Here is a 17,464-nt window from a genome sequence, read left to right on the forward strand (position 1 = left end):
AAGCTGGGTTCCATCCCCAGTACAAAAACAAAAACAAACAAAAAACCCTGTTAATTTCCCCAAATCGTTTAATCTCTCTTTGAAATAAGAAGTATAAACCTATTCTACCTGATTATTTTGAGAATATTCAATGGGCCCTTAGATATACAGCGGGTATCTAATAATCGCTGGCCTTTCCCCACCAAGTGTCCGCTGTCCAAGCAGAGCAAGGACTCCATTAATGACAAACAGTAAGAGAGGAGTGCCCAGACCCTTAGGCGAGAGAGGACTCTGCTACAATGCACTAAGGACTCAGGCCCGCACCCTCATCCAGCACATGCGCCTGGCAACTTGACATCTCTACCCAGCAAGTTTCCCGCCCAGATCCCGCTCAGATCCCGCTCCCATGGCCCAGTGTGCGAGTCGCCGGGCTAGGCACTCGATCCCCTGTGACCTTTACTTGTCACTCAACGTTTATTGAACATGAAATGTGTGCCAGGCCTGGGAGACGCTGGAGTGAGCGACACGAAGACCCTCTCTCCTCAGAGCACCCAGCTGGAGGAGGGGTTGCTTCACCTGAGGAGTGTGGGGATTGGATTCCAACCCCGCCAAGGACTCGGAGGCGAACAGCACTCCAGGCTTCTGGCCTGAACCTGGAGTTCCCCCTGGAAGTGCTCAAGACAAATAAGGGAAGAAAACAATCTGCTCTTCTGCGCCCCCTGCAGGAATCTAGGTGCATACCCAACGCCCTTCGGAGCGCTTCCAGGCCTACTCGCCAAGGCCAAGTGCCCGCCCCTGCCGCGGAGTCACCACCTGTGGCCACGAAGCCCCGCCCCCCTGCCTAGCCAATGGACGCACGGGCCGAGCCCCGCCCCGCCCCTTCCCTGTGGGGAGGGTTCCTTGCTGGAGACAGTGGTCAGCTGGTCGCTGGGTCGTGACTGCCCTAGGTAAGATCGCCGTCCCGGGCGCTGGGTCCTCTGGGCTCTGCATGCATCGATGCCCTTCCGGGAGGTAGGCTGCAGCGGCAGGAGCCAAGTGGGTCTCGGAGACCGCCGGGGCGCGCAGGGCCCGGGGCGCGGAACTCCGGGAACCGCAATTGCCAAGCACTTGTGTTTCGGGACCCCGAGGGCTCCTCGCGCCACCTCCAGCACCCGAAGAGAGTGGGTAGGTGGTTCAGGGCGTCTGCTCAGGCTCGGGGGAAAAGGTGGGGCCGGAAGGAGACGGGCTGAATTACTCCCGCCGCCTGCAGGCCCAGGGTGACCCTCAGGCTGTACTCGGCCCGGGTGCGCCGACCTGTGGCAGTAACTCCCGGGAGTTCGCTGCCGCCAGTCCCTGGGTCTTGACAGTTGTCGGCTGGTGGCATCTGCTCCGAACAGCCTCCCTGCCCTCCGCGGACCTGGGTCCCGCCCAGGAATCCGATCCGAGGCTCCGAGGCCTGTCCCATGGGAGGGTGGATATTTCTTTCCACTACGCGCTCAGAGGCTCTAGGGCAGTCGGGTCGGAAACTTTGTTCCGGGGTCTGGAACACTCTGCTACCTCCTCCCTTTCTCTGATATCGAAGTGCCAGAGAAAGGGTGAGCATGAAACCAAGCAAGAACGACATTCTTTGTATGGATGCTGTGAAGCTTCAAAAACATCTTGTAGGACAGTCAGTTACCTGGGAATTAAGGCTGACAAGGAGAGCAGCCCTCTCTCAAAAGATTTCCCCTACTGCCAAGAGAAAGAGATTAATGTTGCATCCTCCCATGTGCATCTCCTCTGGCCACCCCCATCCCGCCCCCTCGACGACCTTGGCCCCTCTGCAGGCATAGATGCAGAGGGCTGGCTGTGTGGCCCTCACTTCCTCCAGGGGCCTTTGTGCCCTGTAAGGTACATAGCCAACTTCAGTGAGGTAGCACATCTTGGGTTCAATTCTTGTGTGGACCCCTGGCCAGCTGTGTAAATGGTATCACTTCTTTCCTGGGATTGTCAAGAAATCAAGTGGAAAAAAATCTCAGGATATGTCTATCTGTAGTGAGCCCTCAATCAATGTGAAAACATGGGCTTCCATTCCTTTTGGTGGGGTCACATCACCCCATCTTCCCCATCTGTACCTTAAGGCTTGAGACTGGGCTGTGGAAGAGCGCTTCATGGGACTCCCTCCTAGTGCCCTCCTAAGTGCCATGGGAAGGTAAGGAGAAGGGGTTCCATAAATCTCCACAGAGTTGTCTTTGTGCATCTCCTGAAAGATCAGAAGACCCATAGCTTCCTGCTCTCTGGACTTTCCATCACTAGCAATTGTCCCACCAGGAGTCTGAAGCATGGTGGTCAACAAAGCAAATCATGCAACCTGGGGCTATGAGACCACCAGATAGGATTGCTGTCCCGCATCCTATGTGGTGAGGACCTGGCACCTGCAGCAGCTATAGGTACAGTCTATGATGCAACACTGTCTCTGTGCATGTGGGTATCATGCACACTGAATACCCACTTTGTCCCCTATCTGCTTCCTTACCTCTTTGACAGTGCTTTTGATATTCAACAACATCTTAAGCTTCACATGTTCAAAACAGACCTCTGGAGTTCCCTCTTCACCAAGGCTCTCCCATTGCTTCCCTGGCTTGGTAAATGGCACTTTCCTCCTATCCAGTGCCCAGGGAGTCATGCTTGATTCTCCTCTTTCCTTCCCTTCCTCATCCACAAACACCAGGAATCCCACTTCCCCTTGCCACTTCTGTGGTTATCATCCTGGCCATGTCCATCAATGTCTCCCCCCGAACCCCACCCTGAGTGGCCTCCTGACTTGTCTCCTGCTCCCATTGTGGCCCTTCCACAGTCCTCATGACCACCAAAGAGGACTTTGATGTAAATCAAAAACTCTCTTTTCCTTGTTAGAACCTTCTAAGGGAGTTTTCTATTTTTCTCCAAATAAAACCCAAAGTCCTTTTCTACAAGAGTGGCCCCTAACAACCTCTGTGACCTTGATCTTTGCCTCTCCCCCTAGCTTTCTGAACCTCGACCGCACTGGCCTGCATTCTATTCTTCAAACATGCCCAACTCATTCCCATCCTAGGACTTCCTCATACTGTGCCCTCTGCCTGAAACACTAATCTTCTCACAGCTGAGAACAGCCCAACTCAAATGTCTCCAACTGAGAAGGGCTTCCTTAATTACCCCAGTTCAAGTAGCATGACCTTCTCCAGGATGTGTCTCATTGCTCTGTTTTGTTTTCTTTACAATTTGTATTGCTTTTTGGAATTGTCATTTAGGTATGTGTTTACTATCTGTTATCTCTCCTACCCCAATGAATATAAATTGGATAATGGCACAGACCTTATCTCTCTTATCCCCTGCAGCACTCCCTGATGGGGAGGCAAATAAGAAACAAGCAAACAAATACACCTATACTTGCAAATTGTGGCAAGTACATAGCTACCACTTGTATTTGGAATATTTTTAAACTTTTAAGCTTATATGTCTGAACTGAACAATTGTATTGTCAAAACAAACTCCCTGAGCTATTTTAAGGAAAAGGCTGGTAACTTGCCTGGGTCATACTGTGGTGTTCAGGGCAGTAAGTCAATCTCCTGCCATAAGAACACATATACAAGCTTTAAGGGTGAGTCTGCAGGCATCTTCTGGGAAGAACCTGATCCTAAACCTCATTCCTTTGCTTTTCCAGTGACTAGAAAGCTCCTTAATTTCTTAGTAACTTATTTTCTTCATATTTATAGTAAAACGATCCTTTTGTATGTGTGTTGGGGGCGGGGGTGTTAGGTCTTGCTAAGGTGTCCAGGTTGGCATTGAATTTGTGATTCTACTGCCTAGCCTTCCAAATTGGGATGGATTACAGGAGCATGCCACTGAAGGGGGAGTCCTATTGTTATTATGTTGGACTTGTTTTTTTCTTTATTTTGGTATACCCCAAAGAGGCAGCACTTGTAGGTGACTCTCTTACTATCCTGCCTAAGAGTCAGGAGGGGAACAGGTATATCCCCTAGTCACAGCAGCTAGGGGCACATTGCAGACCCTCCTCAGCACTGAACAACCTGCAGGGTAGAAATGGGTCCTAGAAGTCGGGTGTGGTGGCACACGCCTGTAATCACAGCAGCTCCAGAAACTAAGACAGGAGGATGGCGAATTCAGAGCCAGCCTCAGCAATGGCGAGTCGCTAAGCAACTCAGTGAGATCATGTCGCTAAATAAAATACAAAATAGGGCTGAGTTCAATCCCAAGTGTCCCTGAGTTCAATCCCTGTTCCCACCTCTTTCAAAAAAGAAATGGGTCCTGGGTCTTCTGTATCTGATTTTTTTCTGGTCATCAATTGATTTTTTTTTTTAAATTTTTGTTTTTGGGTACCAGGGATTGAACTCAGGGGCACTCAACCACTGAATCACATCCCTAGCCCTATTTTGTATTTTAATAGAGACAGGGTCACACTGAGTTGCTTAGTGCCTTGCTAAATTGCTGAAGCTGGCTTTGAACTTGTGATCTTCCTGCCTCTACCTCCTGAGCCCCTGAGATTATAGGCATGTGCCACTGTGCCTGGCCCATCAATTCATTTTAAACCAATTATTTGAGAGCCTCTGAGAACTAGGCAGTATTAACATAGAATGTTTTAAGAAATAAAAGATTAAAGGGAATAAAGCAAAAATTCCAAAACATGGAGAAAGAATTATGATTTGTCCAACCCTGTTGCCATGTGCAATGCCTTTTCTTCCAGTCTTTTTACCTCTCTCTCAGTCCATTTTCCCTTCCCCGGGCCACAGCCCTATCTTTTTAGAAGCTGAGCAGCCATGGCCTTTGCTGAAGATGAGACCTATAAGTATATCCGCCTCCATCACAGCAAGTTTTGCTGTGTTAATGTTCTGGAGATTCTGCCTTTTCTGCCTTGCCTGACAGCCAGTGACCAGGTGAGCAGGGAAGTGACAATTGGACATGGGGCTGGGGGCTGGGCTGTGGAATTAAGCTCAGCCCCATGCCAGGTTTTCACCCAAGCCTGGGCCTACTACTTTTTCTTAGTTCCCCTCTGTCTTGCTTCTTGTGTTCTCTGCTTTTTAACTTTTAGATGAAACATGGTTCAGGGTGGCTTTTCTAACCTTGCTGAGCTCCCTCTTGTGTTGTTTTAGTGTAGTGCTCAAAAATATGGCACTGACTCTGGTCCCTTTGCCCATTATTTTTTAGATCCTCTTTTCTTCCCTGATGGTTTTTTTGTTTTGTTTTGTTTTGGTATCAGGGATTGAACCCAGGGATGCTTAACCATTGAGCCACACCTACCCCAGCTCTTTTTATTTTTTATTTAGAGACAGTGTCTCACTTAGTTGCAGCGATCCTCCTGCCTCAGCCTCCCAAGCTGCTGGGATTTCAGGCATGAGACACTGTGCTTGGCTCAGTTTTGAGAGTTGAGAGGGGCCAGATCTGTCCTGCCCCACCAGGACTTTCTGCAGACCCCTTAAACTAGTTAGTGAAATGAATGAATCCCTTACAATTTTAGCTGTTCTCAAATGGTATCCCTGTGCTCCTAGTAGATGCCTGTGGGCTCTTTTGGCACCCAAAAGACATGTCCTCCAGTGTCTCAGGAGCACCATTGCTTCCTCTGTGTCCTCCTGTGTAAGTACCATTAGAGCACAGGTCTGGGGTAGTTGAGTTTTTGTCCCAATTTGTATTGATGAGCTTGCGGGCATATCTTGTTACCTCGTTTGTAGTAAATGTTTTCTCTGAGTTTTCATTTCTTCTAGTTGCTCTTTCTGTTTGTTTGTTTGTTTTTTGTTTTTTCCCTTTGGACCAGGGATTGAGCCCAGGGACACTTAACCATTGACCATATCCCCAGACCTTTTTTAAATGTTTTATTTTGAGATAGGGCTTTGCTAAGTTGCTGAGACTGGCCTTGAACTTGCAATCCTCCTGCCTCAGCTCCCAAGCTGTTAAAATTACAGGAGTGCACCACCATGCCCAGCTAGTTGCTTGTTTTTATAAGGGAATTTGAATCAGTGTAAAAATGCAGCTGGTGTCTTCTTTCCAGATACCCCCTCCGCAGTGGCTCCCCAGAACCCTCATTCCCCCAATTTGATCCCCTTTCTTCTCTTCTTTGCCTCTTTTCATCTTATTGTTGCTACATACCTTTCCTTCTGCATCCATCCAAGCCTTTTTCTTTGCTTTAGGGCCTGTCTAAACCCAAGGCTTTGCCTCAGATTAACTGGGTTTGGATTCCTGTCCCACTGCTATAGGATTGATGCTACTTTGCTTCTGCTAATGCCTCAGTTTCCTCATCAGTGTATAGGGATAATAATGGCATTAAATAAGAATTCATGTAAAACCACAACAGAGAGCCTAGGACATTGTCACAGCCTATTTCCTGCTAGCTGCCTTTATTGTTGTTGGTAATTTCTCTTCTTCACTCCATACCTGGGCTCCAGTCCTGGTCTTGTTCTGAGCTCTGACTCAATTTCAGATGGCTGACTCCTTCTTGTGGCTTTCTTGATGCCCCCTCTGCAGTGGCTCCTCTGTGGGTGGAGAAAGAATTGGGGCCACCTGGCTTGAGCAGGGTGGCTGCACTGTGTCTTCTAGGATCGACTACGGGCCTGCTACTCAAGCCTGGGAAACCAGGACACACTCTGGGAACTCTTCAACCGCCTCCAGCGCCGGACTGGTTGGGTAGATTTCTTAATCAAGGCACTGAAGATCTGTGAGCAGGCTGAGCTTGCTGAGGAAGTGGCTCATGTTTACCGGAGCAAACTGCTTCCTGGTGAGCCTCCCATCCTGGCCATTTCTGGTCACCCTGCCCCCATCACCCCTGAGCAATATACACACTTGGGTGTAAATCCTGGCAGAGCCACTTATTATCTGTGTCCCTTTGACCAAGTTCCTTAATTTCCCTGAACCTCAGCCTTCTCCTCTGCAAAATGGGGCTAATGGCAATGTCTATCACATCAGGCTGCAATAAATAGCATAGGATGGTACCTGCTGAGTATTTAGCTGGGGCTCAGCACCTCCCATGTGCTCAGTGCGGGGGGACCTTCTTTCAATTTTGTGGCTGTGGTGTTTGCCTCCTTATTTCCTCTTCTGTCTCATATTCCCCCATCCATTCATTCACCAACTCTCTCTCCACCTCCCTTAAGCTGCCTGATTACTCCTTAACTACTCTTAAGTTCCCTGGCCGGCTTGAGTGCCCAGAGGGAATTCGTGGGATGGAATCTGACACAGGAAGAAAAACTGAATCAGCCCTATCTAGTTCAGACTAGAGGCTATCCCAGAGATCCTCACTCAGATTTATAGCTTTGGAACACTCATCTTCTTCCCCTCTTCCTTCCTTCCTCTCTCCTTTCCCTGGGGATTGAACCCAAGAACGTTTTACCACTGAGCTACATTGCCAGCCCTTTTTATTCTTTTATTTTGAAACAGGGTTTTGCCAAGTTGCTGAGGGCCTTGCTAAATTGTAGAGGCTGGCCTCAAACTCGTGATCCTCCTGCCTCGGCCTCTTGAGTTGTTGGGACTACAGGTGTACATTACCATGCCCCTCCTGGCTTCTTTTCTCCCCCGACCTCTTTCTCCCTTCTTTCCTAACTGCTCTCTTCATTTGTGGAGATTAGTAGTGATCCCCCCTGAATACAAATGGTTGTGGTAGTATCTGGGCAGGATGTGGCAGGGATCAATTAGGTATAACAGCCCTGAGAGAAAAAAAGTCTGGGGACATAGGAGGAGTGACCGCTGATGTAGCCTGGGTGGTCATGCGGCTCCCTGCCCCACTCATGTCTTCCTTCTCCCCAACTCTTCTCTGCCTCCCACTCCTGTCCCCATTCCCATGATGCTTGTCACCTCTGGGGTGCCTCCCATGTCAGGTCAGCTTTTAGAGCTATGGAGGGAGGAGGCCCCAGAGCACCCAGGCCTTGCCCGTCACAGGGAGAACCCCTGATTCCTTCTTGGTATCACTGTATCTTTGTTCTCCAGGGAACCCAACCTGTTCTCCAGCCCCTCAGGCAGCGCCGGCAGCTCGTGGCAAGGTCCCAGGGCCCTCTGCACCTGCTGTGGCTCACGTCCCCTACAATGGCTACCGAGAAGAGCCAAGTTACCCCAGGCCTGTGCAGGACACACAGCCACCAAAGTCCCCAGGAGAGGTAGGTCCTCAGGGTTCACCCCAGGCTGCCTGTTTTTATGTTCTTGTCTGCTCACTTCTGTGCCCCCACCTCCAGCCTCTTGGAAGTCTTTGCCTGCCTCCCACAAGTCATGCCTGATCTCTGTTAAGGACCCCAGGCTCCTTCAGTGGGGACCTGCTTCAGCCCAGCTCCCAGACTACTGACAAGGTCTGAGGCAGCCCCCAGCACTGTCATCAAACAGCTTGGGAGGCCACGCTTTACCACGTGGTCATGCGAGATGTTGAGCTGGGTGAAAGAACCTGGAAGTGACCAGACTGGGGAGTAGGGTGAGGGAACTGGAGGTCTCGGGTGGCTGGAGGGGCTGTAATTATCACAGTAAAGTTAAGTGTAGAGAAAAGATGACAAATTATATGGAGATATGATAAGTGGGCTATGGGGTATCAGGAGACACCAAACTGTGGACCTGAAACCACAGGGTTTGTGTAGAAACCCCTGAAGAAAGTGCTATGTGCAGTGGAGACCTCCACATGGCCAGACAGATGGATAGGGACCCCCATGGGACAGTGTGTGTGTGTGTGTGTGTGTGTGTGTGTGTTTTAAAGTCCTGAGGACTGAACCCAGGGTCTCGTGCATGCTAGGCAAGTGCTCTACCACTGAGGTATACCCCCAGTTCCCTGGGGTGTTTTCTTTGAGCCCGTCAGTGTCCAGTTCCCAGATGTAAGATCATCTGTGGACAGAGGGTCTGGCAATGACCAGAAATAAGAAAAGAGCTCCTTTAGAAGTTGTCCTTAGCTGGGCACAATGGCGAATGCCTATAATACTAGTGACTCAGGAGGCTGAGGCAGGAAGATTGCAAGTTTGAGGCCAGCCTAAGCAACTTAGCAAGGCCCAGAGCAACTTAGCAAGACCCTGTCTCAAAATAAAAAACAAAAAGGGCTGGGATGTAGTTCAGTGGTAAAGCACTCCTGGATTCAATCCTTAATACCCCCATTACCACCACCAAAAAAAAAAAAAAAAAAAAGGAGATGCCCCAGGAACATCAGATGTTCTTTGCCAGCTCTTGTCAGCCATTTTTCTCTCTCTCAGAGTTCAGAGCCAGCCCCACAGATACCCAGTTCCAGGGGAGTCCTGAGGAGACCTGCTGGCTCCTTGGAGCCCTCCTCTAACCCAACATCCCTCAGCCTTCCGACTTCCAGCAGGCATCAGGAGCAGGATCGAGAACTGGGTGGTACCCACATAGCAGGTATGCATGGGATATGATGTTGGAGGGCCTGTTTGACCTCCCAAGTGAAGGTTAGGATTAGAGTTGCCCCTTGGGCTTCCTTGAACAGGAGCAAAGTGGGAATAAAGTGCATTTACCCCAGGTACCAAACCAGTTCCTCAGTGAGTGTATCAGTTAGTATTTGCTGTGTAACAAACAGTCTAAAAAACATTATTATAAGTAGATTAAAATACAAGCGTTTATTTAGCACACAGCTGACCCAGCTAAACAGTTCTTCTGGTCTTGGCTGAATTTCCTCTCCTGAACTCACTGATACATATACTTATTCTGCTTCTGACTTATTGGATGGGGCACCTTTATTCCCTTCCATGGGGTTTCATATCCTCTAGCACACAGGCCTTTCCCATGGCAACTGGACAGAGACCTCTAAGTGAAGAAGAAAGGACTCTTGAGGCATAGACTCCAAACTGGCACAGTGTCCTTCCTTCTTCACTCTGTGGGCCTAAGCAAGTTATAAAGGACAGCCCAGATTCATGAGAAATTGACTCCATTCTTAGATGGGAGGCCTATAGATTAGCCAGGTCCTGGAGGATGGGGAAAGACAGTACAAAGCTGGTCTGGCTATTGGCAGAGGAGCCCTTCAGTACTGCCCTACTACCAAGGGGTGTCCAGTTCCCAGAAAGTCACTAAAATATCTCAACCCCCAGAGGAAGCATGTCTATCATCAGCCAGGTGCCTGGACACTACACCAGATCTCAGTACTCCCCCTCAAGGCTGTGTAGCTGACCACCCTGACCTGGCGTGTCTTTCTACTACTTCCCAAACTGTATTCCATATGACACTTGTGCCTGGCCTGCCCTCAGTACCCTGGAACAGCCACAAGGCACAGGGATATTTAAAAGTTAGGAGAAACCATCTTGTGCCCTCCACTCTTGTCACCCCCAAATAGTCCTGAGCACCTGTTTGCACTTTACAGTGTTATTTTGTCATGGAATGCCTTTTAGGAGGTGCTTCTATGAACCATGAAGGCAAAGGCACCTGATTTCAGTGCATTGATGGACACAGGTTCCACGAGAGTCTGTGGTACTGCATTTAGGGGAGGGGACATGAGACATCACTTCTTTTTTAGAATTTGGGGGGTTTTAGATATACATGACAGTAAAGTGTATTTTGACATATTATACATGCATGGAGCGTAACTTATTCTAATTGGGATCCCCATTCTTTTTTTTTTCTTCCTATACTGGGAATTGAACTCAGAGGCACTCAACCCCTAAGCCACATCCCCAGACCTATTCTGTATTTTATTTAGAGACAGGGTCTCACTGAGTTGCTTAGCACCTCGTCATTGCTGAGGCTGGCTTTGAACTCGTGATCCTCCTGTTTCAGCTTCCTGAGCTGCTGGGATTACAAGCATGTGCCACCATGCCCAGCTTGGGATCCCATTCTTGTGGTTGTACATGATGTGGAGTTTCAGGCATCACTTCTGACCTTTGTCAACCTTGGGGTCTGGTGTGTGCATCCTTAGAGTTCCTGATGACACTGCCTCTATGGGCTGTCACCCTGTGTCAGGTCCTCTTCCTAGGGTGGCTTTGCCTTACTCCTGGGAACTGGCCAGCCTCTGGTACCACTTGACTGGTGTGAGCAGTTCTGCTTGAGCCACCCTGCTGTCCCTTGCCCTGATCCAGTGTTGCTCCTGCTGGGGAGTGTGGGGGACAGCAGTGAGGGGAACATCTAGGATTCCACTAGCTAGAGAGAGAAAAAAGCAGAAACAGGACAGGGAGGTGTTCTGGGTGGGAGAAACAGAAGCAGAAAGAATAGCCAATAATGATCTTTAAGCTCCTGGATGCAGTTAGTGGGAAGGATGACATCGGTCTTGTGATAGGACAGACTTGGGGATATAGGTCAAGGACTGCAGGCAACAGTTGAGTCTCAGGTCTGAGAGCGATGACCAAAGGGACTATAGTCTTCTCCATGCACAGGTGATTGGGAGGCATGTTGCAATAGGGCTAATGTGATTTGAGACACAGGGACCTTTCCCCACCCCTGAGGGTGACAGTCCTTTGGGTTTATGCTTCTACTTTTGCTACCTGCAGGTGCAGTTTGCAGCTCCACATCAGCCCGTGGGCCTGTGTCCCCGACTGTCTCCTTCCAGCCCCTGGCCCGTTCCACCCCCAGGAAAAGCCACTTGCCTGGACCTGCAGTGTCAGCTCCTGCATCTGCTGGTCCCTCCTCCATTGCCTTGGCTTCTGTAGAGGAGATTGGTGACCATAATAAGACTGCCATCTGCTCTAGTGATGCAGAGGTACCTGCTGATTCAACAACTACCAGCTTACTGCCCTCCAAAGTGCCTGCCAACTCGGCCCTTGTCGGCTTGGGGCCCTCCAAGTTGCCTACCAGCACAAAGCCCCCTGGTGCAATGCCCCCTAAAGTGCCCTCCAACCCAGCACCATCCAAGTTGCCCATCAACTCAACACGTGCTAGCGCCATGCCATCCAAAGTGCCTACTGCTACCATGATTCCCACCAAGGTGCCTACCAACACAGTGCCCTCCAACGGGAGCAAAGCCAAGGTGAGTCCTGGCCCCTCTTAGCAGTGCCTCAGGCCCCTTCCCTTTGGGCCCTGTCCTTGGACCCTTCCCAGTCTCCATCCTGTCTCTAGCCTGGGCAAGTCCATGACCTCTCCTTAAAGCTGTGGGGACAAGCTGGCAACCTGCCTCATCCTCTAGGAGGAATGACTGTCATGAAAACCCCTAAGTATCATTGCCTCAAGAGGGTCAGGCATGGGGCCACCCTACTGGTCATGTGCTTTAACTCACTGGGACTCAGCCTCCAGTTAAGCTTAGCAACACTGATCTGTCGATGAGGAAGCAGTGAGGGGTGGAGCATGGTGGCCCACTTGCCTTCATGCCTTGCCCTTTACCACCAGTATGTCTGGCCTGCCTGTGACCAGGCTTTCCAAACAGCAATTCCTGGCCAGCCAGCCTGGAGCAGCTGCTCTGACCCATTAGCCCCCATAGCTGCCCTCTCCAAAGCCTCGCATCTAACCCTACTGCTGTTGTCTGCCTCGAGGAAGCAAGTTCCTGAGGCTCCAGGACACTGTAGCTGCCCTGTGATCCTAAGGCCTCAGCAGTAGGGGCTTGCTGTCAAGGGCTTCCCTAGCAGACCAGTGAGTGGGGAGAGGGCTGCAATGAGGCCATCAATGAAATGATACTACAAAGCCTTGGTGCCTTCTTCCCCTTCTGTCCTCTTCCCCACCAATGGTCGGGTCTCCAAGCGATGGTGTCTTGCAAGCCAGGATATAGGATGGGAACTGAGAAGTTTGGGCTTGGGCTACTAGTTCATGCCCTGACTCGAGAACAGGGCCACCCACTTTGTCTGGCTTATCTCCCTCCCATACCCATCCCCTTCCAGCACTTTCCTTTCTTTCCCAGGAGACCCCAGGGACTCCAGCAACCACAGTCACCATTGAAGGCAGCTCTCCTTGGAGGGGTAGCAGCTCTGGGAACTTGCGCTCTGAGGCCGAGCTGAGCAAGCCTGGTACCCTGGTATCCAGGGTCGATAGCCAGCCGTTTTCCGGCTGTTCTGAAGATCTCGCTATCAGCAATTCTCTGGTCCTGGAGTCCAGCCAAGGCCCAGAGGAAAATGAGTACATGTCCTTTGCTATCCATGTGGCTGAGGGTCCCAGTGCTGACCTCCTGGATGGCAGCCCTGAACGACCTGAGGCCTCAGAGCCCCAGGAGGAGGAAGAGGAGGAGATGTGCTCAACAGCACCAGGGGCTCTGTGGTGGCTGGGGACTGCCGCAGCCAGCGCGCTCCTGGCGGTGCTCCTGGTAGTGCTGTACCGGCGGCGCCCACTGCAGTGAAACCTCCATTGCCCACCACATTCCCATGGTGCCCTTTCCCCAGGCTGGCAGGGGCCGGATCAAGCAGGGGACCTCGAGAACTATGGGCCTGATGGAGGAGTGAGTTGTGAGGACAGCGTTTTCTGTCCTAGCTCTTGTCCTCTGCTTGTCCCTCACCATCCTTGGCTTTCCAGGCTCTAAGCGGCCCCCAGTGCTTCAGACCTTGCCTACCTGGTAGTCTCCCTGTGTGCTCCTAAGGAGGTCCCCTCCACCAGGCTTTGTCCCCCTTTGCCCAAGCCTGAAGATCAGGAGATGCCCCTCATTCTGCCCAGGTCCCCTGAGGCCAAAACAGGTGTTCTGGGTGGGGAATTCCCACAAGACCTTGTTCCCCGCCCAGCAGCTCAGCATCCTGACAGCAGCAAGGTGCCTAGTGTTCAGGGAGCCAGATGCTTTGGGTTCCCTGTCTCTCTAGTCCCCCTCTATTGGCCAGGCCACCCTGGAAGAAGGTCCAGTTCCAGTGGACCCAGGGAAGCCAGAAGCAGCCACTAGACAGGAGGAAGACCCTTGGAGCCTTTCTCCAGTCCCCTTACCTCCACCTCTGTCCTCCATTCTCTTTGGCTTCCTACATGGGTTGGGGAAGGGACCTGCCTAGTGGGCAGAATTCAAGCCAGGTTCAGATTTCAGCTCTTCCCTTTCTGGGCTGTGTGACTTTGGCAGATGTTCAGGCTCTCTGGTCTGGTTTCCCCACGTGGACAGTGAGCTTCTAGCTCATCCTTCATGGACATGGCAGACAGGATGCGGCATCCCTCCTGTCTAACCTGGTAGAGCTGAGGGCTTGAGAGGCAGAGTGCACAGCAACAAGGGTGCGCTGTGCAGTGAGGGCAGGCTCGGGCTGTATCCTGCTCATCATCTCACTAGCTCTTTAATCCCAGGCAAGATATTAACCTCTGTGTGCCTCACTTTTCTCACCTGTTAAATGGGAGTGAAATGTCTACACACACACACACACACACACACACATACACATATGTATGTACGTGTGTGTATATTCTAGTGTTGTCCTGGGGATTAAATTAGTTTATCTATGTAAATCTTAGACTGAATCCTGGCATTTCCTAAGGACTGGATACATGTTATTATTGCTAATTAAATGGGCAGTGAGTAGAGCACTTGGCTATACCTTTAGAGGTAAACCCAGACCCTGCTACCTTCTCCTTTCTTATATCTTCCTCTTAACTTCATCTAGTACATTTGCGAGTTGTTGGGGAGGGAGGTCTATCCAGTGGGCAGCTGTTCTCCCCATCTCCAGCAGCCAGGGGTGTTCCACCACCTCCCTGGGTGGGAAAATAGCTATTCTCTTCACACATTGAGGTGCACTGGTGGGTATCCTCTTGGGTTCTTTTCAGGTGGCCTTTGCTGGACAAGTGGTAGGCACAGGAGCCTTCTCTATTTCTGGGCTCTTCAAGGGGCAAGAACTGGAGCCCTTGGAGACATCAGGGGTGTGGCTTGTTATGTAAAGCTCGAGGCACCTTTACCCTACACCGCCCTAGGGAACTTCCGCAACCTAATGACCTCTACTTCTGAATTTCAGCCCCCACTCTAAACCCAACAGCCTCTAACTTGAATCCAGGTGTGATCTGTCCCCAAGCTATCTATACCAGTACTTATCAATCCCTTGCTCTTAACCAACCACTGTATCCCCCACCTGTATCCCCAGGTGCCAGCCAGTCAGTTTGTGCACAGTCCTAGTTTTAATGTGCTAGCCTCCCAGGGTACTTTGGGGAAAAAAAAACTCACTGGGTGGAGTGGCCCATGCCTGTAATCCCAGCAGTTCAGGAGGACCAAATGTTCAAGGCCAGCCTCAGCAATTTAGGGAGAACCTAAATAACTTAGCAAGGCCCCATCTTTTTAAAGAATTAAAAAGGGCATAAAAGGAGACATAAAACTGGAATGTAGTTCAGTAGTGAAGCACCTCTGGATTCAATCTCCAGCACCCCCTGAAAAGAAAAAAAAAAAAATTGGCTCAAGAAGGCAACACGTAGTCCCAGAGAATCACTCACTCAACTGGGGGATTTCTTTTTGTTGGTGGTGGTGCCAGGGATTGAACTCAGGGGTGCTTAACCACTGAGCCACATCCTCAGCTCTTTTTATTTTTTTATTTTGAGACAAGGTCTCCCTAAATTGCTTAGGGCCTGTTAAGTTGCTGAGGCTGGCTTTGAACTTAATATCCACCTGCTTTGGCCTCCTGAGCCACTGGGATTATAAGTGCACCACTGTGCCCAGTCAACTGGTACAATTTCAACTGCAGAAACCAGTCACTGTAGGCGATATATTGGATCAGGTGTGTGGGAAGTGTTCAGGGCCTTCCCAGCACATTTCAGACTATACCGCCTTGAATCCCTGACTTGGCCTGCACTTAACACTATCCCCATCTCAGCTATTATCAATCTGAAGACTTAAATGCCACCTTCAGGCAGAAATGGGAATTAGAGTCCAGTCTCAAGAATCCTGTTCTGGGTTGTGACTTTCAGCTGCAGGAAGGTTTACAAAGGAGTGTGAACTAGGAAGTTCACCTTCACAGCTGTGGCCCAGACAAGGTAGAGGCTGGAACACAAGGAAGGGAGGAAGGACCTCCACTCGCAGACGGGACTAGGGGACCCTTGAGGTCAAGGCTGGGTAGTCCTGGAGGGACCAATGCCCTCCTAAGTGCCCGGGGGCAGACCCACCTGCAGCAGAACCTCTGTCCACGTTCTTTCCCTGGCTGAAGCATTTCCTCAAAGCTCTGGGACTGTTGTGGTTTCTGTCTCTCAGGGAAGTACCCATGGACTTTAACCTAACAAAGCCAGAACAGTGCCACTCCTTCACTTCTCTTGCTGGCTACCCTCAGGTTTAGGGAGCTTCTTAGTCAAGGATGAGGGTGATGCCCTTTACCCTGCCAGGTCTCAGATTATTAATACCGTCTTTTAGAAAACATTTATTATGGCCAGCTTTCAGACAAATGCAAAAGTAGAGAGACAAGAATAACACACTGCCCATCTCCTGGCTTTAATATCTTGGCCATCTTATTCATCCCTGCCTGTTGCCCCCTTCCTTCCTCTTTTCTTTGGTATGGGGGGGCATTGATTTCAGGGGCACTTTACCACTGAGCTACATCCCTAGACCTTTTTATTTTTTATTTCAGGGTCTCACTGAGTTGCTTAGGCTGGCTTTGAATTTGCCATCCTCCTGTCTCCTCCTCCCAAATTGCTGCAATTACATCTATGCACCAATGCACCCGGCTGCCCCCTTTTTTGAGTACAGGTTCTTTGTATAAGAGTGTGAAGGGTTCAGAAAGCCAAGGGAAAGACATAAGCTGGAAGGATTTTAAGATCATCTATTTTCTCCCAGGGCAGCATTAGGTAACAATGAAGCATCCACGTTGTGGTCTGTTGGCCTCTATAGGTGACGTCCTTCTTGAACCAGTTCAAAGCATGAGCAGCACTGGACTCCATCTTAGGAGGAGGGGACTGCAAGCGTCCTTCCATTGTCAAGCTCCTTGGAGGTGCCTGCTATTGCTCCTGTCTCAGAGAAGTGACAACACATGAGACATATACCCCATGGCACAGCCCTTCCAACCAGCAGAAGTCCTCATGCTAGGCAATGTTCAAATTCCACAGTCCTAGGAATGGAGTCCTTGGGCCTTGAGGTTCCACACTTGCCATGGGTGCACTGTCATGCGCCTAAAGGCCAAGACCCACTTCCCCCTGGGAAGGGAGATGAGGGGTCTTTGGTCTGAAACGTCTGTGCTGGGATTGATACCGCTCCACAGAGGATAGTCACATGCTCCACAGGGGATAGTCACATGCTCCTTGCTTTCTTAGTTTTTTTTCCTTTATCCCAGGGCTAAGAGGTCCACAGGGGGTTCTGGGTGTGGTCACTGTGAACATTCTTCACTTGGCTGCTGCTAACAACAAATAATAATAAAGGTCGCCACTAATGTCTGACTTTAATTGCGTGCTAAACACTGTGCCAAGAGCTACACATATATTAGTTCATTTAATCCTCACAATGACCCTAGGAAAGAGACACCATTATGGATCCAATTTATAGCTGGTTTGCAAGACTGGGAGGGAAGAAAGACAAGAGGGACAATGACTCCTAGGCCCCAGAGCTAGATGCTTCTTACGTCTATGAACTTCAACTCACCTGATATCTGGAACAAAGTAAACCATTTAAAGTGAGATCATCACACCATCACATCACTGCCCAGTATGCCAAAATCTGCCACCTACTATAATAGTATAGTAACACTAGGTCTATAATTAAAATAATCTCAGGGGTGTCCTAATGATACGATTATAATCATTT

At 50.1% G+C, this 17,464-nt stretch overlaps 1 protein-coding gene across 7 annotated transcripts; it reads left to right on the forward strand.

The window, feature by feature from the left end:
* The first annotated feature begins 801 nt into the window (after window positions 1-801).
* Mavs (mitochondrial antiviral signaling protein) lies at window positions 802-17,106 on the forward strand. 7 transcript variants are annotated; one of them, XM_015482597.2, is made up of 7 exons: window positions 802-926; window positions 4,728-4,871; window positions 6,526-6,703; window positions 7,906-8,072; window positions 9,138-9,294; window positions 11,370-11,845; window positions 12,707-17,106. In XM_015482597.2, exons 2-7 carry the CDS (start codon window positions 4,755-4,757, stop codon window positions 13,136-13,138), a joined length of 1,527 nt encoding a protein of 508 aa, XP_015338083.1. In that variant the 5' UTR covers window positions 802-926; window positions 4,728-4,754; the 3' UTR covers window positions 13,139-17,106. The 7 variants fall into 7 exon arrangements, with proteins under 7 accessions (XP_015338083.1, XP_015338078.1, XP_015338086.1 ...); XM_015482592.2 differs by having other exon boundaries at window positions 903-1,143; XM_015482600.2 differs by having other exon boundaries at window positions 903-1,143; window positions 7,927-8,072.
* The last annotated feature ends 358 nt before the right edge of the window (window positions 17,107-17,464 follow it).

This window comes from Marmota marmota, unplaced genomic scaffold (assembly GCF_001458135.2).
Source record: "Marmota marmota marmota unplaced genomic scaffold, marMar, whole genome shotgun sequence".
Taxonomy (NCBI): Eukaryota; Metazoa; Chordata; class Mammalia; order Rodentia; family Sciuridae; genus Marmota; species Marmota marmota.

What these genes read in the sequence shown, in the direction of transcription:
- Mavs (XM_048811260.1), top strand. Translation starts at nt 976, where the DNA reads ATGCCCTTCCGGGAGGTAGGCTGCAGCGGCAGGAGCCAAGTGGGTCTC. An exon ending in CCGGAGCAAACTGCTTCCTG is followed by an intron (nt 6,704 to 7,905) that starts GTGAGCCTCCCA and finishes TTTGTTCTCCAG; the next exon opens with GGAACCCAACCTGTTCTCCA. An exon ending in CCAACGGGAGCAAAGCCAAG is followed by an intron (nt 11,846 to 12,706) that starts GTGAGTCCTGGC and finishes TTTCTTTCCCAG; the next exon opens with GAGACCCCAGGGACTCCAGC.